Genomic DNA, 26800 nt, shown 5'->3' with positions numbered 1-26800 from the left:
ATATTAGGTGTGGCATTAATTATCACAGAAGAGGCACTTATCATGCTTTAATACATAGTCTAAACATCAACGATGCTCTTGATTAAACATATTTGAATCTTATGACAGAGAAACGCTTTAAATAATAATTAATTTGGGAACTTACGATGCTATTTCCAAGTAGTTTGTGGTGGCCTTACATTTTCTTTTCTCAATATTTATAACGTCAATTCTGAATATTTCTCCAAATTCGTAAATATGCCACACTTATCGCATTCCAAAATATAAAAGAACTTTAAAAAAATATCATATAAACAAACAATTGATTGCAGAATCTCAGGTGAGTTTGTGAGTTAGTATGATCTATTTTATTGCATTGAATTATGTTTTGGGGAAGGTTATATTTTTTGGTAGTTTAACTTGTCACGGCCTGGCTTTGGAACTGGGTAGGCAAATGCCCTTGGGCAAATGCTCACATTAATCAGTGCCTAAAAAGACTGCAAAATGTCCTCCTTTACGCCATAAATTTTGGTGGTGCTCCTTATAAAGGAGGATTATACGCATACAAGAAGTGTATGCATATTTTTTGTACATCGTTGTCTAATAAATAATTACTATCATGCTTATTGTTTACGCATAAATAAGTGCTGATTTTAAATGAAATGTATTCTTCTGTATATGTGTTCCTCTTACTAATTAAATCATAAGCTGACCATAGTCACTGTTTAATAATGTTCGCTGGTCAGGTTTCAATTTTTGTCAGATTTTCACTATTATCTTGTTTGAATACCATAAGCCAAGGCACATACCATTTTGATTTTCTATGGGAAAGGAAAGGAGTGTTGTAGCAAGCAAGATTTCTTTGTACTATACAAACCAAGCATTAAATTATTTTTTTTCAGTATCCAAAATTTAGATTTTTTATACCTTGTGTATATGGGAGGAAATTTGGGCTTTTAACACTGCTTCAATGTAAAAAAATGGTAAACAAAATCTAAGGGTTGGTATTTTCTGTATAAAAAATACAGTAGGTGGGGAAACCCCTAACATTCTTTTAACACGCCTTACAAGTCTTATAAGATTAAGAAAAACTTGTAATTCTCTATATGTTGTACTTTTCAACATAGTGAGCAGAAATTAAAAGAATAAGTAACAATCGTAATTTAAAAGGCAAAAGCTGACAGTTTTGATTTAAAAAAAAAAGAATTAGATTTCAACATTCGAGAAATTCCTGTCCTGTCAGATATTCCTTATTCATAGCGGTTCCCAGTCGAAAAGATGAAGCTTGAATCTCTCTCCTATGGTCTTAGTTAGCCATGTCGGCCATGTTGATTAGAAAACAGGGATTACAGACACATTTTGTAACTAAATCCTGTTAAAGTTAAGCGACGATCACGACGAAAGACGAAGTATGACGAACGCCAAGTGATGAGACAGCATGCAAAAAAAAAAGTTAAAAAAACAAACAAACAAAATCGACAAAAAAAATACAAAATCGTCTGCGAAAATTATCTTAGTAAATATATGCATTAGGATCCAAATAAATCAAATCATCGACACTTATTATAGCTATATTGATAAATAGAAACACAATTAAGAATGAATTCCATCAGATGTTATTTGATTATTTTTTTTGATTTCGAAATTAAACCAAATGCAGTTAAATCTTCACAATTAAAATACTTTACTCTGTGTTTATTTATTTGCATGTATAGATAATTGAGTTTTCGGCATTAACTGATGACGTCATGTTATTTTGTAATAAACATTATCACTAGAAGAAAGGTAATAATTACTATTTAAAATACCTCTATAAACTTCGACAAATTTATCGCAAGCACGTGCAGCTGCACAATCCGAACACAAACTTGCATTTTCACTGACAGCACTGACTAGCCTTTCGTCTTCAAAACAAAAACACCTGTGTTCCTGGAAAAGTTATTTTTGAGGAAAACATCTACGTAACATTGAATATAATTCATCAACAAATTTCAATTAAAAATCTTAATTTGACACACAAAGAAATGTTAATGATTGTAAGTTTGTAATCCAAACTATCGTTGATATGCATGTTTGGTCTCAATGTATGTTTCCATGAGAAACACAGTGGCTGCCATTTGTTAAACAGGAACTGCATTCCATCTCAAAGTTCCTGAGTTCGCCTTTTTTCTGTTCCTAATGTTGTTTGTATACAAGTAACAAAAATTAAAGACGACACATCAAGTAATTCGTATGAATGATATATGTGTCTTTCCGATGAAGTACTTGTACATGTACGTGTATAGTTCCAACACATTTTTAAAGAGCTGTTTCACTGTAACATGTCAATACCGTGTCTCGATGGATTGATATAGATACATGTATGTACATATATTATTATGTTTCATCGAGCAGTAAACTACATTTGGAAGTAAAAGTTCTTACGATGATCATAAAATTTGAGGATCAACCTTTAACCAACATTGGTTGATCTAAATATCTTAAAACAAACTGCATAATAATGATAGAATATAGTCCAAATAACTTATCCAAGAATTCATATATATTCGATCAATAAATTGAGGCAACATTGGTTCATCGATGTTCAAATCTCGTAAAACGATTGAAAAAAGACGAATCAATGTAACAAACGGAAACTGATGGACTTGCATGCACTCCAGAAACTGGATGCGTCGATAGGATCAGTGTCTCGTCTTGTGCATGCATCCGCAGCAATACGAAAACACGTACCTACTCAGTGAAGACATCGGCACATTAGCACATTGTATCGGTCAACCAATTCGTGAAAGTGACTGTGAAACTTACGTTGTACTTTCTTTCATAACTATGTTGGAGTAGTTGTCGTGTAAGCAGTGTATCCCTGTTAACAAAGTCTGTATAGTGTGAACATGCACGAGCGTACTTACCTGATGAATGTTAATGCTAAAAGCCATACATGTTATTCTCTATTCATTACATTGAAAAGTCGTCTAATCAGAAATTTTGCCAATCATGTCTTTTTCTCGATAATGACACTTTGGCGGATTTAATTCATTTATGAAATTATCATTTTCAGTTTACTTGGAAATCATGGTTATTCATTTCTACCAAATTTAAGTAATAATAATTGATGATTTTATCCAGCTTCTTTATTTTGTGCTAAAACTGTTTTGTTTTTAAGATTTTTTTAGAGATTTTGACTTACATGTTGGTTAAATCCAAAATATCCACTTTTATTTTCCCGTGTATTCATGCACTTAACTTGACAGACAGCTGAACTATCCACATAAGGTATTTCAACATTAACGGTATCCCCAGATATTTTATAGCAACCTTTAAGTAGTAATACATCATGATGTTACTCGTATGAAAATATTATATGACAAATGAATAAAGAAGTCGTACTAGCTTTAAAGGTCAAAATCGATCATAACATTTTGAACCGTATTAAAGCTTATCTAATACCCCAATGCCTTTATATTTCAAAATATGCATACGTAATGTTTTATACTGTACAGTAAACACTGTCTGCTTGCATTTATTGTCGCGATATTTGAACAATAGACCGCAAAATATGCAAGCTGTATTAGACCGATTTCACGAAATACTGTATGAAAATAGTGCTATCTAAACATAAAGGTTTTTTTTAGGATTGCTAACCTATCTCGTTCCCATGTTTGAAAACATTTTAGACCGAAATGGTGTTCTAATGCACAATTAAATCATGTATTCCTCTTGGGAAACATTAAAAATATCTCGGATCAAACCAAATGTGTCATAAAAGAGTGAATACGTATCTCATTGAGTATTTATCATGCATTCGGCCATTCGACTATTATATTCACTTTCTTTTCAAAATAAATGGTCACATTTATACGATTTTTATTAAGGGGTATTTTTTGGTTGCGGTATTCCTTACCCAATGAGTCTCCGGGCATTACAAGGTGTAATACCACCATTGATTTTCCCCTATTGGTCTTTGTTTAATTTGCACTTTTCAAAAAAATGTGCAGAATTTATCTTTGTTTCAAATAAAGAAATACTTGGCATGGGTAAATTTTTATCCTGTCCAATACTATAGAAAAATTTCACATAACATTTCATTGCATATAAGAAAATAACCATCACTGGAAGTTAACCAATCACATTTTCCCCCTTTTTTAACCTGTGTACAAGCTTTAGTAACCATGTAACCTCAAGTTTCCAAAATATTCTATAGAAAACCCAAATAAAAAAATAATGGTGCTTTGAAATACCCAAGATATATGTTTATGACCCAGAACTGTTTTACTGCAATGAAATGTTGGATCAATTACCTACAACTGTCAAATTCAAGGGAATATTTTTTTACACCTATTTTCGTGACGTACTATGATTTGGTGGTATTACACCTACAAGCAGTAGGTAAGTAGGTTAGTGGATGTTGTACCATAACCGTGTACAGATGCTCAGTCTTTTTATCATTTATTCATAAATGAATTACGTTTTATAATTTTAATGAAAGTTTACTTTTTTTTTTAATATTTGAAAGTGCCTACTCATTATTGACATAAATAGCGGAAGTTTAACATGCAATTCAATGCATTTCAATTGCACATTGTCAAATTGTGTATACATATAATTTGTTTATATTTTGTTCTCCAACGCAAACCTCTAATTTCAATCCATGGTAACCAGGCTTCAAAGCTGCCAACCCATACGTTCTGTATATTATTATTTGCATTGATGTAATCAGCAAGTACTGTTATATTGTTTTCTAAAATGGTATGTCTATCATAGCAATGTAAAGCTGCTTCCGTCCATGTTAAAGTCGTTTCGGAAAATCCAATGACTGAAAGCATATGCATTTTATTAAATATTGAAACCTTTCAGGTTGATATAGATATGAGATTAGATTCATGAAAATGTTTAGTTTGATTTGTGATATACCGTTGATGAGCAATGCATTTCTAAAGATTTCTGTAGATTGTCCTGATTTTCTGTTTGTTTGGTAATTTAGTTAAAACTGGAATGTCAAATTTATACGGCGGCGTTAGTTCTTTCAATAAACTACTGGTACAAGTGTCAGTTGGAAAACAAAAAAGAAACCTCAGAATAACTATTTAACATACCCGCAGATCTTTCATAAATACGGGTCAAAAACAGAATGTGAAATGAGACATCGATCATTAATCTTATGTATGTCGATTGTAGGGAGGGTTGGAGGTTCACGTGTTTTTTCTTGTGTTAAACACATTTTGTGCTATTTCATTGTTTAATATAAACAGCTTGAATCGCAAAACTTGAACTATGCTATTATTAAATCAAATCTTGATACAAATAAAAGAACATGGCGTAAAATATATTTCACACAGAATTAATAAACGTGCAATTATATCTCACCTTGTTCACCTTTTGAGGAAACAGAGAACAATGAGAACAAAACTAAATAGTCAAATTGCATGCTTCCACACCATGTCGTGTCAGGGTTTTTATCTAAAAAAAGAAGTTTTTTTTGTGTCTTATTACAAAGAAAACAATTAATATTCAGATGTCATTCAGTCCACCGTTTTAATTTAAAGTTAACCATCAGGAAATAATTATTTCGGAAATGTTAAGTGTGTATTTATGTCTTTGTGTTAAAACACATTTTCATTTCTAAAAGGTAGACATATGTCTATTGTTGCATACTTTATTTGGCTCTCTGATATCTTGTAGTAATTCATGTCATTTGATTGCTGTCATATTTCGCCAAAAAAAGATAAACACTACTACTTTTTATCAGATCCTAAATAAACATACACAAAGAGAAAAACAATAAATCACATTATCTTGAGAAAATAAAGAAAATAATAAAGTATGATCAAGTTCTCGGCAGGGGATACGTCGATCATATGTTCACATTTAAGTTCGTAAGACTAATATCATGCCTTTTTATACTATTTTCTGAGTGATAATGAACTTTATCCTATCTCTAATACTAAATACAGCAATTTTATATATTTAATAAAGGTTCTTTTCTCCAGTCTGTATCATTTACACTGTATCGCATAGCTAAACCCGTATCGCATACCGGGCATGACGTCTTATATCGAATGATGTCAAAGTTAGACATATGACGTCCAGTAGATGGTTGTCTGGCTTGATACGAAATGTAACCACATCTAATTAGAATTTTAGATAAATACTTGCAAGCGAAAATTGGTCATTTATGACATTAAATTTTGGAAAATGATCAAAAGACCAAGTTCTCCCTTCACTAGTATTTTGTAAGTAGTACATGTAGATGTATGTGTGTTACTTTGGTGGGAAAAACACATGTTAGTAAAGTTTTAACATCAAGCACTACTGATTTTAGTAATCAAAGTATGCACATTTATAGTGCAGCAAAATAGCAACCCTGTCGAATATGTGGAGTTCATATATATATATATATATATATATATATATATATGAACTCCACATATTTATGGATATGGTGTACAAAAACCTTTGCACCTTTTGTTTGCTATATACCATCTTTTCCGCAAGTTTATTGTTTTCTGTTTAGTATTAAATTTATAATTAAGATCCATTTATTACATCGGTGATCCGTTTATTTGGCAATCGCCAATGGCAGTCAGCAGGGTTTAAGAACATTTGTTGTTCGACCTGTTAGTCAAATGCGTTTTGTTACATTATACTTTTTCACGTTTTTGGTCTTTTTGAAAATGTTGTTTGTGCTGTTTTTATACCCCTCCAACGCAATCATAGGTTTGAACGTTGTTTTCAATTTAGACTTGTATATATATATATATATAGGAATCCCTCTGTTTGTCTGTCCATAATCTTTGAATAGATGATACATGGTAATATTGTTGCCCACATTTATACAAATGAGATCAGATTGTAGTATAATATGAAAATAAAGGTCACATCGAAACTTGGTTAAACTTGTCCTAAGAAGGTTTAATTAGTTGATGTTGTTAACCGTATATGCTGCGCTGTTTTTGTACAATAAGAAGTATCTTTGTCAGAAAATCTTTTTGAACGCCAAATTCATCACAATTATAACAATTATTTTAACATCTGGAGCCGAAAAATCAAAAGGTAGTCAGCAAAAATCGATCACTGCCTTGTGTAAATATTGCCAAAAGGTTCACAATCATTATAGTTCTCATTATACCATACATAAGTCTACATATGAATAAAGGAAGACGTGGGGTTAGAGACAATGAGACGCAAGACAAAAATAACAAATAAATTAAGTGGTCAACAAACTGTCTTCAATAATAAACATGTGTCTGTAATAATATATCCAGCTTCTAATCGAACCGAAAAAAAAAAACAGATATGACATCATTAATAAATTCTCTAAATAAAAATGCATAAAGATACGACAAAAGACAACCGCTTATATTTCTTATTATTAAATGAAATTAAAAGATATTAAGTATGACGGCATAAATATATTTTAAATGCAAATATTCAACTAAAAAATAAGTTGAAATTAGCTGAGTACTATACTTACATAAGTTCTTGTTTGAAATGATAGCATTCATAACAATCAAGTGGTGAACAAGTTAAATAATTTCCTCAATTTCGTTACTTCTATCAAAACTGTAATTAAATTGGAAAAAATAAATAATTCCGTGTTAAATAGATGAAGGAAATGATGAAATATTACAACACAGTAATTTACTATTAAATGTGGGAAGGCTTTTTAAAAGAAATGTACTGATAGTATGATAGCGCAAATCAAGAAAAGGATATGCAAAAGCTTGAGTTATGAATACCTCGATCGCGTGAAAAAAATTGCATACGGAACAAGACACCTTGGAGAAATGAAAAGTCATCAGTAAAAAAACAAACACAAAGGACAAACAAAATAATGCTTGACAATAATTATTCTCACAATTTGGTCTGTCATGTCCAAATCGCCAATTAGTTACGCAATAATTCCTGAATTCTCAATTCTGAACGTGTACAAATTACACTGAAATCCTGTGCTGTATGTTATTAAAAACTTTAAAATTTGAATACTGCGTAGGCCAGACATGTGTCGGTGCTGATCACTTTAAATGGAAAATTACATGATGCGAAAACCAGAAAACTGTCTTAAGGAATTATTTAACCAGAAACCTATTTAAATTTAATTTTTAGAACAAACCCATACAATCTATATCCTTACTTATATAAACTAAGCTTACCAAGCACAGTATAAATCGAACAATAACATGACTATAATCAAGAAATAATTCCTGCAAGCCATAGATTTCTGTAAATGTTTACCTAGCCCAGGGTTTTATATTCAAATGTTATCCCAGGCCTAATTTTGGGTATTTTTTGGTCTCACATGTGATAAGGTCTTATACATCCTTGGTTTTGAAGAGTTCGACTTTTGAACTAACATCTTGTAGGTAAATCCATAAACGCGATTCTGACTTCTGATTTAATAGTGTCATTTCCTTTTGCCGCCTGATTTGTCTGATTTACAAGATAGTTTTGCCTTACACTGGTCATACTTTCCTCGGGCTGCTTATGAAGTGTTTACGCCAAATCCGTTCGAAGTTTACTGATATTTATTTTAAATTTAGAAAAACATGGTCCAATTGTTAGTTGAAATTGGGATTTGAACTAGCTCTCCGTTATTACGAATAATGTGTGATCGGTATTTTCTGTAGTTTACCATATTAATAGTTTTGTTCGAATATTGCAGATCTACTGGTTCCATCCCTTCTCAATTTCTTTTACTTTTTCTATTAATGATGCATTGTCTGTCCAGTGTAAACGTTAAAGTTGAACAACCAAAACATGCTTAACCTGTCATATGCTGTATTTGCCTGTTGTCAGCAAGAAGTATAATCATGAAATCCAGTTGTTTTTGGTTATTACTGTCCGTCATAATGTTTTTTTTTCTTCTTTTAAGTAAAATAATGTATCTTTTAATAAGGATTTCTCAATAACATATTTTTTAATTATTAACAAAATTTTACGTTATCTTTGGTGGAAATAATTTTGATGACCTCATGTATATCTATCATTCGAGTGTTTTTACGCAGTGTATCAAAATATAAAAAATAAGATATCTATGCATTATGGAGTCATGCTGTTATTCTGGACTTTCCGACGGGTTTTTATCAAACCCAATACTTAGCATCTAGATATTCTGAAAAGACAAAGTCATTACATAGGTATCATTGTTAACTGTTAAACTAAAAAAACTGAAATACTTCACTAGTTTTATAGACAATAGGCAGAACATACCAGGATATATTCAGGAGCGTAGTTGAAATATACATGATTGTCGATATATTGGCTGATATTATACACAAAATATACAAACAATTTTAAGAGATCGTTCACTAATGTTCTACATTTACTTCACTGTAAATGCATTGCTGTCACATAAACTGACCTCTATAATTTTCAATTATTATTAAGATAAGGATGAAAATAAATGCGTATATTGCTAAATTCACGGTTTGTTTTTAATTCATAATGAATTAAATGTCATATTTGCTATGTTCTTCTCTTCAAATAATGGATTAAGGGTATTTGTTTGTCTTGTTAAGGTCGTGCACGTTTTCAACATGTAATTGATCATACACGTTCATGCTTTTATCTTTTTCGATATCATCTTCGTGTTCCTATTCCGAATTAACTGTAGTATTATCTAGTTTAGTTGTTACTTTAATTTGTTCACACTTATCATGTTCTTCTTTTGGCATTATGGTCTTGGAGTAGTATGTAGTCGGTTCAGTGTCTACCACGTGTGTAACATGCAATAGATTATACACGTTTGCGTTATTATCTTTTTCGGCATCATCAAAATGTAAATTCCGAAGTAGCTGTATTCTTGTCATTGCAATTTCTTCTTCGATTGGTTCATTATTGATATGTTATTCTCTTGAAAGCACGGTCTTGGAGTTGAAGTAAGTCGGATCAGTGTCCACCAAGTGTGTAACAGGCAATTGATCATACACGTTCACGCTTTTACTTTTTTCGACATTATTTAATTGTTTGTATTCTAAAGTCAATAAAATTGAGAATAGAAATGGGGAATGTGTCAAAGAGACAACAACCCGACCATAGACCAGACAACAGATTGTCATATGCAGTAGTTTCTTTGATTGATTCTGTTGAAATAATGGTCTTTGAGTTGAAGCTAGTCGGTTCAGTGATTACTACATGTGTAACATGCAATTGTTCATATGCCATCGTGCTTTTATTTTTTTCGTCATTATCCAACTGTTCGTATTCCGAAGTAACTGAAGTATTATTCATCTCGTTCGTGTCTTTGATTGATTCATATTTGCTGGTTTTTTTTCTCTTGAGGTATTAGACTGACCGTGAGTCAGGTCAGTGTCTACAATACAAGTAACGTGCAACTGATCATACGCTTTTGTTTTTTTCCCAGTACCATCATAATTGTCTAACTGTTGGTAGTCCGAAATAACTGTATAGATATTTATTTCGTTGTACTAGTTCAGAAAAAATTGGCGTCATACTAAACTCCGAAACATATAAATGAACCAAACTTTAAAAACATACAAGACTAACAAAGGCCAGAAGCTCCTGACTTGGGACAGGCGCAAAAATTCGGCGGGGTTAAACATGTTTTGTGAGATCTTAACCCTCCCCCTATACCTCTAGCCAATGTAGAATAAACAAACACAGAGCAATACGTACAGTAAAATTCAGTTTAAAGAAGTCTGAGTCCGATGTAACAGAAGAAACTAAGCAAAATGACAATGATACATAAATTAACTAGCAGTTACTGACATGCCAGCTCCTGACCTCAATTAAACTGATTGAAAGATTATGTCTTCATCATATGAAAATCAAGCACAATCCCTCCCATAAGGGCTTTAGTATCATACCATCATAGATTATATGTGAAGAACATAACCCGTATCATGCCAACAACTGGTTTTAGAATAAATGTGGATTTTTTTCGATGCAAAGACCCTATGAGTGAATCAATATTAATGCCAAAAAATGCAATCGTTAATGACCTGACAACAGTATCGTAACTATATATATCCCTTCTGAATAAGTCTAATGACGACATTTTTGTGCTTTGTTTTGAATATTACCATAAAGGATTGGATGTGAAATACCTGAACGTATAAGATGTCTGCATGTTGATTTATATTTACGACTGATGTCCGTGTGCCGATGATAGTAAATGTTTTGACAAATTTGTGATTTCTTAAACCCTGGTGTAATAATTTTTCAGTAATACAGAGATTTCTTTCGTTAAAATCAAATACGTTGGTACATAAACGAGCGAACCAAACAAGTTGAGATGTATAATATATAAACACCATAAGATGGTGATAAGGGCACGTCACCATCTAAAAATACATAATTTACAATAGAAAATGAGAAATCAACTCTTTAATCGTAAATTTTGGTATTAAGCTTCCCGTTAAAGATATAGATATCAAGATCCAGGAAAGGGCAGTGTTCATTGTAAGTATTAGATTTATATAAAGTCAGTTCAGCAGGATAAATCTAATTAGTGTACATACTGAAGTCGTCATTATTGAGAGCCATTATATCATCAAAATATCTAAAAGTGTTATTAAATTTTTGTATCAGATTTTGTTTCGATGGGTCTTTGCTGCTTTTAGTCATAAATTGATATAATGTTTTCAGTTTGACTTCATTAAATATTGGTGGTACAATATAATGCGTATGATATCGACTTCATGGATAAGACACGTGTTTCTTTAAATGCAACTTTCGTCAGTTGACTTCGACACCTTAAATTTGAAAGGACAAAAACAATAAATAGGCAACAAGAGGCTTAAGATACGTATTGAAAAAAGGGGTATTCCAAAAAAAAACTGACAAAATCAAACGCTTTCAATCAACGGAACAAGTAAAAAACAACTGCCATATTTCTCACTTGGAACATGCATTTCCCAAAAACAATGGTGTGTTAAACTTGGTTTTATAGCTAACTAAACCTTCCACGTGTATGACAGTGGTTTATACATGTAGTACCGTTATATTGACAAAATTTGATGAGCAACTCAAACTGACATAATGGGATAGCAAATGGATGCGATGAGAAAACTTTTCCTTTTCGTTGAAAAGCTTACCTCTAAAAAATTAATACTAGTAACACAACTATTATCAATATTATCACAATAAACAATACCACTAACCCAACTATCAAATCTAAAAAACAACAAAAAATACTGTTTTTCATCTTAATTGATTTACGTTAAAACAATCATGAAGTGTTTACTCATGTCTTCTGCTCTTTGGTCGAGATGTTGTCTCTTTGACACATTCCCCATTTCCTTTCTCAATTTTACTACATTGTACTGGTAGTGTTCACCATTGATTTAAGTTCGTTCCATCTAAAAGTAATTAAAGTAGTAACAGTTAAAGGTTGCTAATGAATAAAAAGTAAACGAAAGAAAACAATTCTTTATTATTAGGCTGTTTTAAAATATGATTTAAATAGCATTTGTAAAATTGGTTAATCTATAATTATTGTACATCATTTCTCATTTTCAGTATAAAAACATTAGTTTTGTTATACTAAACACGTATACCTGATGTGACAATCGTTGTTACAGTGCTGACATAATTTGTACTGCTGAAGTCATCACCTGTAAAATAAAGCATACTCAATTTAAAATAAATATCTTTGTATTTCTCTTTATGGGGTAGAAGGTGGTAAACCTTGTCCCCTTAAACTGGTAAATAATTTAAACAGTCTTTTCTATAACTGGTAACGAATTTAAACAGCTTTTTCTATTTATTTATATGTCAGGCTAAGATAAAATGTAACACGAAGGGACCTTATAGGCGAACGAAAAATGACTGCTCATTATGAAGACGGTTTCTGCAATAAAATATTTTCCCTTCATTGTTGATACGAGGTGTGCAGTAGGCCACTGCTTGTAATTTCTTTTGATTATGGAATTTAAGGGAGGAGTTCCGTTTAATGAGAATATGCTGTTTGACATCTTCATTCGTATTTATATATAATAGTGCAGGGGACAAACGTAATCTAATTACCTGATTAAGCGTTTTTGATTGGTTGCCAAATTCTGTGTGCTTGTTGTAGTGTGACAGATATGCAAATTTACGTATATAACTTGGAGTGTTGTTGAAATCTGTCAAATCTGACAGTTGAACGCAAAATATGTATTAAGTATGAAATAGTCACAAGTAATGTTCAACGTATAACATTTCAATTTCTAAAAAATTAAAAACAATCCACATTTTATATCAAATGATCCAATTTGATTAAAGTTTTTAAATATTTCTCAGAGATCAAAGATGTTTTTGATATTTTGGAATAGATTTAAAAGACTGTGCACAAAACTTATGATGCGTTTTACTCATCGAATTTGTACCTACATGTGCAACACGTCGTATGCAACATATGGAGCAGAATCTGTTCACCACGTCCGGAGAACCTTATACAATGTATCATCCCTGGTTTTTGGTGGGGTTTGTGGTGCTCACTCAGTCTTTTGTTGTTTTTTTTTTATCGCCGTTTATCATTTTTGCCAAGGCGTTGTCAGTTTGTTTTCGACTATAACCATTGGAGCACTATTTGCACATGACGTATATTACTTAAAAAACTGAACGACTAAGGATGATCAAAGAATGTATTGTTTTGACATTAATAACAGTGAACAGCAACGTGGTCTCGTCATTTTTCTTTTAGGTCTTGCGATTTCCTAACCTTTTTTTTGTTACCTTACTTTGTCTTCCTACTCGATTTTAGAGATTTGAACATTGTTAAAGTACTATTGCTTTAATTCAAACCTTCAAATTAGTTGTTTATGTTGTTTCTTAGCCATTCAGATGTATAAGGGAAATTTAGGCGTCTGGCGTACAGAATTTTTATCCTGGTATCATTGGTGAGTTTTTCTTCTCCGAAATTATGTCTTATATTGAAACGAGGTTCACAGGATTGGACTGATACTTATTATTTGCTATCCTAGCGTAATTATCTGATTCTTTGATTACAACTATTTACCTAATTTATCCGTATGTGTAAGGTTCAATTTTTGCCTGTATACATCAATCCAGTACAGTCGGATAGGTGAAATGCCGCGCATTACAATTTGCAAGAAGGGAGATGAATGTCATGCTACCTATTAGCTTCCATCTTGTTACCTTTAATTTCAAAGACAAGTTTTATTGATATGCAGTGCATAGTTTTGCTATAAAATAAACTACTTTTCAAGAAAAAATTATTATTACTTCCGGTGCTTTCACCCATATGTATACGATCTGTTTTCCAAGGTTTATAACAATATATAAATTTCATTCACATTTAGTTTATTAAATATTAATTTTCTAACGTCCAGTTGAAATCATTTCAGCATATTCAAGTCATTAACAAATTGAGCAATAAATAAATGAAAGGGTTTCTATGAAGTTGGTCGACGGGGATGAACGACGGGATATGTTGACTAACATAAGGACAATGGTCACATTTTGAGGTAGATGTAGAAATATAGTATTTACAATACATCTCGTAGGCCATAAACAAATCTTAAATAGGTTGTTTCAAATTCGTTTTCGTATGAATGGCTTGGAATTTACACAATATATATGTAGGCGTTTTTTAGAACGCTCGCCTTGCGATTGAGTTTGACAAGGTATTTACTCATTTCACACAAACACATACACTGATGCACGCCTTTTGGTATCTCATTGCGAACGAAAATCCAGATATCAAGAAAATGTAAATTGACGTATGTTTTGATTAAATGGTGTTTTTTTTCGACAACTTCCCTTATATTAAGACTGCATAAAGACTTGCATTTAACATTTCAATTGGACAGAACAGAAAACAAATGTTAAAGACCTTTCTTGAAGGTTTGGTGGGTATATCCCGACTACTCGCCTTACAACTTGCCTGTGCCAAAAAGAAATAGAATATACTATGTGAACAACCAAATAAGGTCCGATTAAACAGACACAATCAACGTAACAGTTAAAAAAACGACGAAAAGACAAACAACAATATATATTGTTCACTTCTGTGTCATTTGGTCTCTGGTGGAGAGTTGTCTCATTGGCAATTATACCACATTTTCTTATTTTTTATATTATGTGTCTATAATTTGAACAATTTCTTAGTACTATACATTTGCATCCAGAATAAGTCTTTTTAGATGTACTACTGAATTTAACCAAAATACATTGCACACGAACACAAAGGCAAGTAGTGTACTAAACCTCTTTAATAACATTATTTGTATTAAGTGTACCACACCACATGGGCATTTTGACAATTACTGTATCTTCAGTGATGCACGAGGCCAACATGTTTGAATATCCACACAAGTATACAAACGGTAAAGTGCTGATCAAACCAAAATCAGACAAGGAATCAGGGCTATGCATAAAGAGGATACTTTCCTTATATTCGAATTATTATCAAAATTGTATAGCAGCAAATGTAGATGAAGCAATATCCGTAATTTCGTGGAAATACTTACGCACTGGTTACAGTCCACCAGCAAAGTTATCGACTACATGCTTATAATAACATTAAGGATACCAATGTTACCGCACCAGATGCGTAATTCGACAAATAATATTTTGTCAGTATGGCTCGTGGCCAATATTTGAAAAATCAAAAAACCGTATACAAACGGGATAGAGCTGTTAAAAATGAAAACTGATCAAAAGTATAGCCAAACTTAGACAATTAATCAGAGCTATATTTCTTTACAATTTCCGAAGTACTGGCTACTGGGTTGGTGATTCTCTCGGGTCCACCATTCTTTAAATTTCAATTCCGATGACTTTGTTATCATAACATGACATAATGCAACTGATCATTGACACTGATTCTTGCGGTATTTATGAATGTAAGAAGAGTGAATTTTATCAGCTATAAGATCGACGTTTGGCCAACACATGTGAAATATTCATAAAGAAAATATGTAATCTATATTTTTATTTTGGCAATACTAGTCTACGTCAAGTTTAATTGGAGTTTTATGATATAAATAGGAATGCAAGGCAGGAACAAATTATTATTAAGATATCTTTGTAAACATCGACAAATACATTGCAATCATTTGCAGCTGCACGATTCGAACATAAACTTGAATATTCACTGCTCTTACTGACTAGTCTTTCGTGTTCAAAACAAACACACCTGCCATCCTGCAAAACGAAAATATTTAGGGTAAACATCTAGGCAAAATTGAATGTAGCTTTCAACGAATATCAGTTTAAATTCTTCAAATTCTTAATTTGGTAGAATAAAAATTGTTATAATTAAATTTTGTTTTAAAGGTTTTCAAATTAAAACAGTCGTTGGTATACATGTTCAGACTACGCTGTTTGCTAAGACTCCTTTTTGAATATAAGTTTAAATGTAATATGACAATAGCGTATATCGATTGATTGATGTATAAAACTTCTATATACTCAATTGGAAAACATTTTCTTTGAGAATTAAAAATATTAACGCTGATCCTGAAATTTGAGATTCAACTTTCAACCAGCATTGGTTGATTGAAATAATTAATTCCAAATATTCGAACTGATTGATTCAAATGGTTTATTTGTAATTAAGGGGTTGTTGTTGGTTGCTGTCTGTCATGGTTTTTGCGTTTATTGTTTAATAATTGATCAGGTGCTGTTTTTTTCTTTCTGAATTATTATACATGTTTTCGTATTTGACGGCTTGTAGCTTGTCTCATGGTATGGGGTGTGCTAATTCTTGAGGACTTCACGACAACGAGTCCTATTGTTCTCTCATTCACGTCTTTTTGTCTCTAGTGGATATTGTCTCAAAAGGCAATCATAGCACATCTCCTTAGAGTTATATTTACTGAAATATTTCAAAACCATATGTTGATGGATTGTTTTATGAATTTGTTTGTGTATTCAAACAAAAAAAATCCTAACGATGATCCTCAAGTTTGAGACCAAACTTTCCAATAGCATTGGTACGTTTACCTAAATAAGTTTTAGCAATTGAAACGTCAAAAATTAGCATAGTATTCGATAACATCCTCTACATTAGTTATGTTATAATTCGGAAACCAGCATTGTGAATACATTTTATTTCAGAAATTTGAACTCACATGTTGGTTAAATCCAAAATATTGACTGTTTGTTTTCCATGTTTTCATGCATTTAACTTGACAGACAGCTGGATCATCCACATTTGACAGTATCCATATCGGAAGATATGTTATAACAACCTTTGAAGAGCAAAATATCATTTATTATACTCATATGTATTCCTTTAGTTCATTTGCAAAATTAAAGCAAAATGGATTAGACACAAGCAAATCATACATATGAAGTCTTCTCCATAATACAATATAAATAAATACAATAATAGTATAATGAGCATGCATGTAAAGCAAACAGTTTGTAGAATATAATACAAGCTATCATATGTATGAAAAGAAGAGAGAGAAAAAAGAAGGAAAGTTTGAAAAGTCAATTAATTCTGTGAGGATGACGTGAGTGTCGATGATAATGTCGATGATGATGATGTTCCGTGTCAGTATCAATAACACTTTATGAAGGTACAAGAAATCTGTTTGACCTTTTGATGAAATTTTGAACATGTTTGAAAATTTGAATATTTTGTTCGCTCGAGTTCCTAGTTTCCGCAAATTATTAGTTTTGTCTCCAAAAACAAAGTTTTTGGAAAGCCAGTTAAGATTATTGCGTAAGGTTTTTCTACATGATGTGCATTTTGGACAATCGAAGAAGTAATGATGAACATCCTCAATATCTGACCCACATTGGCAAGAAAGATCTGTATTCGTACGCTATGTGTTTCAGAAATTTCTGCTTATATGAATTATTGCAAACGTTGAAGAATGGACCAAAATGCAACATGTATGATTGCGATTTCAGGAAATGATGCATTCAAATAATGCTTTCCAAATTGTAAATGCGAGTTTTGATTTTTTCACAACCTATCTCGTCGCAATTTTTCGCAATCACAATAACATCGACAACATTTATTATTTTACAGTTGCCACGAGTTATATTTATTTGCGGGTTGCTTCATTGATCTTATGTGTTCACTCTTATTGGAGTGATAATGTTTCAAATGACGTTGGTATACTGTTTTAATGATTACAGCTTCAACGTAAAAATATTTAAAATGTTGCCTGATATGCCCTTATAGTGCACTCTAAATGTGTATTTTCTACTAAGTGAAACATTGACATCATCGTTTGATCAAAACGAATGCGTCATAAAAAAAAGTTTATATTGTTAAGAATGGATACAAGAAAAATATTTTTTCGTTCATGTTACCAAAACACGTATCATATAAATTTGATTCTCATCATCAACGGTCACATTTATGTGGATTTTTTTTTTTTTTTTTTGTCTTTTTGTCGTCGGGATGCTGCGTCATTGTCGTATATAGATGTTTAGTTTTGATTGTCATTGATTCTTAATATCATGTTAGTTAACCTTCAATATCTACAAAACATTGAAGATTGTCCTCTTAGTCTTCTCCTAGCGAAAAGTTTGAAAGTGATTCAGTTTTCCTTAATTTATTGACAGATCGATATTCCACCGAACACATAAAACCGAGAATTATAAGTAAGTGTCTACCAATTTACTGACGGTACCTACCCATTCAAGCGAATTGTTAACATTAATAGCTGAAATTATAACATATAATCTTTTAATGAATTTCAATCGTTTATTGTCAAATTGTGTATCATTATTATGTCACCTCTATGTTTACCGGGACTTAATCAAACTCGATCAGAAACTCATGATATTAAATCGTAATTAAAGGATAATACATACATGGATGACAAAAAAAGGCGCGGACGATTGTCTTATTTCAAAAAGCTGGATGCACGTACACTCCATGTACTGATCTAAAAGTAAACTTGATTCAACTATTAAAGAAAACACCCAGTCATGATGACGTTGACTATTGAAAGCCGGAAGTAACTTTCGTTGACTTGCAGTCCATGTATTATGCCAATTGGTTACTTTTGGTGGTGAAAAATCTTCATCCTCACCATTGCCGTTGCTAAAACATCGAGATATAAGAATAAGACAATGGGGTATGGCTGCCAATTAGACAACTCTCCGTCCACGACCAACTGATAAAGAAGTTTACAACTATATGTCACAGGACGGCCGTCAACAATAAGCAAAACCCATGCCACTTAGTCAGCTATAAAAGGCTCCAACATGAAAATGTGAAACAATTCAAACGAGAAAACTAACGGCCTGACGTATGTACAAAACAATGAACGAAAAAAATATAAGATATTCAACAACAAAGGACAACCACTGAATTATAGGATCCTGACTTGGGACAGGAACATAAATAATTTGGCGGGGTTAAACTACTTTGTTTGCGCAAACCCTCTCCCTAAGCTGGGACAATGGTTCAACATGAAGCCTACAGTAAAATCATTTTTATTGGTTATAGACATGTACGCACCCGATACATCTTTGGACACATTTCACTAGACTTCTTGTTTCAATTGCGTGCTCTTTTATTTAACTACATGACAAAGCAAGATATAATGGTTGCTGACTGGACGAAGTTGAAGTAAAAAAGGAAAATATTTCTTAAAACAGTACAGCTACATTAACACCTAGCAAAAAAAAACCACCAAGAATATTTATACTAACATGAGAATGTTTATGGTTGTATTAAGGCAAAATGAAAAATAGAACCCGTATATACATTTTAGAGAAAAAAGAATAGATCTGAAGAGAGTATAACAAAAATACCGAACTCCAAGGCAAATTCAAAAAGGGGAAGTCCATTAAAACTGACGAAATCAAACGCTACCAATCAACAGAACAAGTGAAAAACAATTGCCATATTCCTGACTTGAGTTTTTGTTTAACAAATAATATTTTTTTCAGAGTTTAAAAAATATATAAATCTCAACTCATTTCACCAAAACCTCTCATTTTCGTATCGAGTATTCCACTCTCCATTTACCTTGAAGGGGTAAATATTGTAGTAAAGAAGTGTCAGCTCATTCTGATGAAACTTTAATAATTTCATTTACTAATACACATATCGATCATGTGAATAATGTTCAACGTACACTTTATTTACTCTGAAATAAAGGTGAGAGTTGGGTTTGTGTTCGTGCTTAAAATTTAGTTTCATTGGGGTATTTTTAAACTGTTGTTTCTTTTTCTCGTCTTTATTCTTTTATTTTGTGGCGATCTGTGTTTTTTCGAATTGTATATTCAAAGTTGTATTAGTATCCTTATATAAATTAAACTTAAACTTGCAGTGAGGTGAGAGTTTTTTTTGCTCCATGTTGAGATCTCACTGTGACTTTGAGATTAGTAAGGTGAGAGTTTTTTTGCTCCATGTTGAGGCTTCACTGTGACTTTGAGATAAAGAACAGCAATACAAGCGCTGTTTCTTTGCTTTTTGTATGCTTTTTTATTGTGCATTTACATATTTTGTGTCATGGATATATCCCCTTATCCTTTGTTTTTCTGTTTTAGTTTGCAAAGTCTATCTTCTCGATTGATTTTTATAAATATCTACCCTTTTTTCAATTTCAAGATTGTGGTCACTTATACAGAGTTTGGTGAAACACTTTCTTATAATATAATCGTTGTACCGAAAGTAAAATTCGTCATCTTGTGTTTTATGTTTTTGTATAAAAATAACTTACGTTTTTCATCATAACTATTACATCTATTTTTAATTAAAATCTTATATTTGTCTTATATTTCTTTATCAATAAGAATCTTGAGAGGTTTAACTTCTTTCAAATTTTTACAATATTCTATTGTATGTAAGATCGCTACCAGGTATAATATGTTGTAATATAAATGTAATTTGTGCAAATATATAATAAAATGATAGATCTACAAGCTTGTCTTCTAGCTATAGGTTGTAAACAATTCCACACTTTTTATGGATTATAGAGAGTAAAAGTATCATTAGGTGGTTAGAAGGTAAACTAAATGAAATTATTTTGAAATAAGATACCAGTAGATACAATGTACATCTTATAAAATGCTTTCAGAATATCAAACGAAAAATAGGGACATCGTATGCATGCTAAAACAGCAAATTAAAAAATTTCCTGTGGATTCAAAAATAAATTATACAATCTATGAGTGACCTCCCATAAAAGCATTGAGTTAGAATATTTTAAAATCAAGCAAAACTTTTAAACTTTTGTAAAAAAATATTAGTTATAATTGCAATCCTTCGTCGACATTGCTGACTTGATTGAAAATTTATACCTATTGCATTCTGCTATTTTACATTCAGAGATGTGGAAGACTACCTTAAATTTCACAAAAAAGTGACTATTATGTCACTTTTGGATGCTTCATTGATCATAACTGCTTTGGTTTTCTCTCGGAATTATGTTCTTGGGGTAATCGTATGTAGGGTCAGTGTCTACTCCGTGTGTTATCTGACATTGAGAATTAGCTTTTGTGCTTTCTTCTTTTTCAACATTTTCTAACTGTAGATAGCCCGCATTATCTAGTTGTTTATTTAATGTGTTTGTGTCAGAGGTTGCTGTTACTGTTAAATAATCACTTGACATCTGATTGTTTATTGTATCAATTCCACATTGATCAATTGTGAGATTTGAGGTCAAAGTGAAAACTTCCATCTTTACTCCATCAAGTTTCCATGCGTGTTTGTTCGGTATTTTTGTTCTAGTTTTTCTATTATCTTTATCGTTTAATAGATCGCAAACACCAGATATTGCCCCAACATATGTTACTTTATCATCTTTGGTCTTGTCGTTATTATCAGATGCATAATTTGGTAAATCGTAATCCCCGTTTGATATGTCAATGTCATGATAATGAACTTCTGGAATATTTCCTATTGTATAATAATTCAAATTCAGGTTTTTTGTATGTATCCTACAATTAGAAAGGAAAAACAGAATCGTAGGAGGACATGGATCCGAATTGCCGGAATTCTGAATACATATATATTATTGTCGAGAAGTTTGGTCGGTACAATCCTTTAGTTTGACTATCTTGTAGAAAAATTACCAGTCAATCAACACAATTGAGCTTTTTACACGAAAAATTGTGTTAAAGCGTTGTGTTTACATTGTTAAGATAAAGTTTTCAGTTTGAATTCTTCGAATACATGTATTGGTGGTACAACATATTATTTACGCGAGAAGGTGGTTTCTGTTTGACAGACGCATGTTACTAAAATAATTGTCATCATCTTCGATCGTAACAAAGTGTTTTGAAGTTGAACCAACAAAAGCAGTTCACTAAACACAATGTTTGACCACATACATTCTAAAGGGCCATTTAAAACTGATGTCATCTTGCTTGAGAGAGTTGTACTCTTGGTTTTGTGCAATGAAATCATACTGAACCGAATGTACAGATTATTTAACTATTTCAGAAGCTCTCAAACGTGGCATTTCTTATTTTAATTTAAGATTATTGTTTAACGCATTTTACAAGTCATTCCTGTATCACATCATTCGGTTTCATACTTATTTTCTTTTTTCTGGTGTCAAGACGTTTTTTTATCATATCACATTGAAAATCCACGTCTTTTTCAATAACTATTGAACACTAAATGTACGAACTAAACAAAAATACTTACTTCCTGAAAATGAGTACCAGTATTACAACTATTATCACCATAACAACAATTATTGACATAGTAACTCCAACAATCATACCTAAATTTGACAAAAATCGTGGTTGCAATGTATATTTCCTACAAATGTATAATTATGAACTTCGTGTAAGGTATTGTGAAAATCAAAATGTATTAACAATCAGCTGTTGCGTCTGTGATATATACATGTAACTAGGTCTAATTTTTCATTAGATCACTATGACGTTCAATCCTTCTGTTCAAAGTATGTTTCTTAAAAATGTTAACTGCATATTCTTATAAAAGATGTTTTAAGTGCGAAGAGGACAAATACAGTGAAAAATAAAAATTAAGAAAAACAACATTTGACAATATATGGAGGCTTATACAGAATAAAATTCAAGATCATCTTTTATTATGCAATTTATTATTTTAGCGAGAGAATGTGTGACTCCTTAACTATAGGTATTTATCTGCCAAATCGCAAACCACTTTTTTGTGAAAACTGCCGATGGTGGAAATTTATCAGCATAATTTTGTTTATGTTTTAAGACAAGGCGTTCAATTACTAGATTGTTGCAATTGCCTTATTCAAATACAATTGTTTTCAAATTATGTTTAGTTTCAATATTTTTGACAATGCGCCTTGAATCATAGTTTGCATATAACGTATTCCATACCAAGCCTGCCTTCTTCTGTGTCAGTCATATCATTACCTACAATATGAATCAATTAACACATGTAACTAAAACATTTCATCATATACTAGTCAACAAAAGAAACGACACAAGGTAATGTATTTTCCATATATAATAAAATTGGATACACTGTACCAAGGTAAATAATTGCCCAAACTGGTTTAATATTTACAGAGTGTGATTTTCTAGTAAGGCAAATACGCGATTTTTTGTTGTTGCAATTGTTGTTATTTCAAAAATCGTATTTTCACCCAAAAATTCAAAAATCGTCGATATTGGAACTTAAAACTTTAAACTTAAACATGGTCTGCTTAAAATTTTGAATGCCTTTGCAGATATTTGAATGCCTAATTCGCATCATCGAAATTAAGTGCGGACTTTTGTCATCATGTTCCCTAAAATAAATTTGACCCCTGTGTTAAATAACACGGCATTTTCTCACTTTCCAATTTGGTCAGATTATTTTAATCATATGCATTTGCTTTGGATAATTTAACAGTTTTTCCTATTTATTATATTTTATGATAAAATTGGAGTTCAAACATGTGTATCGTTACTTTTGTTGACTAGTATATATAGTACTTGTTATGGTTAATTGTTGTGATCTTTAATTAAAATACGAAATGTAAATGGTGCATTAGTGACGATTGTTGAACATAAATAATTTTTTTATGGGAAAGCATGCATTCAGTCAAATCAGTTTTAAAATCTGTTTCTGTATAGTACATATGTACGGATGTAGTTGAGCGGGAACTGTTGAACCCTTCATAAAATCAGAGTTTATCCCCGGTTGTTTGTAAGTTCTCGTATTTCATTCGTTTTTTGTTTTACAGCGTTGTTATTCGTAGACTCTTGTTAGTCTATCGTGCCTCTAGTTTAGTCTGTGATGTTGTTGGTATATCCTTGACTCGTATTTTGTTCCATATTATGAATTTACTATTTGAAATAATCATGTTATGGCTATCTTAATTGGTATTAAGCCGTCAAGATTGGTATAAAACCAACTGCTTTGGTATTTATCTATTTACACTTGTATATCAGGTCACTATACGACCTTCCGCAATGAGCAAAACGCATACCGTATAGTCAGCTATTAAAGACCCCGACATGATACACTGTGAAACACAATTGAAACAAAAAGCCAACGACCTGATATATGACAAAACAATTTATAAACAAACAAAACAATGCAAATGAATAACAGGTTCCTGGCTTGCGTCAGGCACATGTAGACGGTGGCGGCGATAATCATGTTTTAGCCATTAACAATCAGTTAGACATTTAGCATTCTGTACTGCAATTATACATAACACATACGTGTTATCTTTAATATAAAGCAAAATTATCATCTTTCATCGTCATTTTTTGTTCCATATGACTTACTTGTATCATTGCTAAGAGCTGTAGTTGTGCTACTGGTTAACTCATCAGGAAAACCTGCAACGATATATATTTTTTTAATTTCCAAAAGATTATTTATATATATAGGACGGTAGTGTTTACCACTAATTTAAGTAAGGAAAATGATTAACGCAATTACATTTAAAGGGAAAAGTAGTATTTCATTCTCCCGGCATTAGGTTGGTCTTTTATATACCAAAGTCAGGTAAATGAAGTCACACTTGGATCGCTATGATAGGATGCATGGCTGTATGGGATGTATTTGTACTTGTTTGTGAATAACTACAGTGATTATATTTGCATTATAAATTTTGAAACACATGGACATATATTTTAGAGAATAATTGGAAAGGCTTCCAAATTTTCCTAAAATTGATGTAAAATTACGGTTGCCATAGAATCTCTCGGAAGATGGTCATGCAACCATTTGACTTCAATTCGTAAAACAGACTAATAGAGTACTAATATCACGCATACATGTAACTGTTTTGTTGTGTTTTTTTGTAATAAAAAGTAGCAAATTTGGAAAATGTTATGTTGTCGCCTCTGGAGGAAACACTTTAATTGTTTTCCCTAAAGGTTATTAATAAATAAATGAAAGAATAAAAAAGTCTCTGTATCTTTGTTAACATTATATCTACTTTACATCTTTTCTCTTTTCAGTATAAAAACTAACCATTTATAGTTTTTCACTAAAGACGTATACCTGAAGTCACAAAAGTTGTTACAGTACTATCATAATCTGTAGTGCTCAATTCATCAAATGAAGATAAAGCATACTGAATTAAAAAAGATAATTTTGAAAATTTTGTATTATATTCTATTGGGGTAGAAGGTGGTTAAAATTGTATTGTCTTTTATAAATGTTAAAGAATCTCAACACTTTTTCGTTCTCAATTTATTCTCAGAGGTTATTGTAACATGTAACACAGCTGGATATAGTATGTGAAAGAAGATTGGTCGTTCATTGTTAAGACGGTTTTACTATATAACTAGACGTTGTCATTTTAAATAAATATCTTCCGGTAATCGTTGATACGAGATCTGCAAAAGGCCACTGTAAAATCTGAAGGGGAGGTTCTATTAATTGTAACTTTGCTATCTGATGGTATAATTCGTAGTTGCATTTTAAGAGAACGGGGCAAAAGTAATATAATATAATTACCTGATTTACACATAAAATTAAGTTTTGTTGATTGTTTGCAATATCCTGTGTGATTGTTGTTCTGTGACAAATATTCAAACTTACTAATGTAAGTTTCAATGTTGATGAAATCCGTCAAATCTGTAAATAATATACAAACATATGTATTAAGGTAAATTAACTGTATAACCCCATCTTGGATTGTAAATAGCAGGTCACAATAGGTCTAGTATTTTGCTTAAATCTGCCGATTTTGAGACAGATTGGCAATCTATGGGTAGACTGTTCATTAAAATAAAGAAAAATAAATGATTTTTTGCATTATTATAAAGTAATTTATCAAATACCAAATATTTGTGCTTGTTCGAATCAAATTGTCAACTTAGCCATTTAAGTGGAGATAACTCAAATAGTATTCTTTTTTTTTATACAGGAATGATAGAGAAATTTTCAATTTCTACTTGTAGTAAAAAAAAAAGGTCGGTGACACCAGTTTTCTCTTTTTATTTTCTTAAAGCATATATTAAAAACCTTTCCTCTCATATTTTATTTCAAAATTATATCTCCTAGATTTCTTTTTATTCACAAAAAAGTGTTTCTTTATGAACAATCAATGCAAATTTGGTCAATTTTGCGCGACTTGTAGCTTGAACAACAGCACGGTGATCCATTTTTTTTTTATTATATTTTTAAAAAAAAGCATGGAACTACTACATTCTGGAAAAGTAAAAGTAAATTCTATCTGAAGAAATATATACCGATGATCCACCTTAAATATGAAATTTGCACAATCAAGTAATTCTAAACATTTAAATTTGTGAAAAATATATATCATCCACATTTGCTATCAAATGATATCATTAAAATAGGAATATTCAAATATTTTTTCCATTTATTCATTATTTCAGAATGGTCCAAAAAGCATGTGCACAAATCCAATTACACATTTTAATCAACTGTAACATAAAGCTTGTCTAGAAGTAATGGGGAAGGGTGAGATCTCACAAAACATGATTAACCCAGCCGCATTTTTTTTTCTCCTGTGCTGTA

The 26800-nt window shown here is 31.5% G+C and overlaps 1 protein-coding gene across 2 annotated transcripts in view; it reads right to left on the bottom strand.

The window, feature by feature from the left end:
* The window catches only part of LOC127732048 (uncharacterized), a 38389-nt gene extending 12504 nt beyond the window's left edge, over nucleotides 1-25885 (bottom strand). Inside the window, exon 1 of one of the 2 annotated variants that reach the window (XM_052241087.1) lies at nucleotides 25772-25885. In XM_052241087.1, the coding sequence (XP_052097047.1) occupies nucleotides 25772-25784 (13 nt within the window). In that variant the 5' untranslated portion in view covers nucleotides 25785-25885. Of the gene's footprint in view, nucleotides 1-1787; nucleotides 1923-25771 lie in introns of those variants that run through there. The other variant, XM_052241086.1, reaches the window with a different exon arrangement.
* Nucleotides 25886-26800: the final 915 nt, after the last annotated feature.

Source organism: Mytilus californianus, unplaced genomic scaffold (assembly GCF_021869535.1).
Source record: "Mytilus californianus isolate M0D057914Y unplaced genomic scaffold, xbMytCali1.0.p SCAF_22, whole genome shotgun sequence".
In the NCBI taxonomy this organism is placed as follows: Eukaryota; Metazoa; Mollusca; class Bivalvia; order Mytilida; family Mytilidae; genus Mytilus; species Mytilus californianus.
This window is presented reverse-complemented; position numbering and strand designations above follow the sequence as displayed.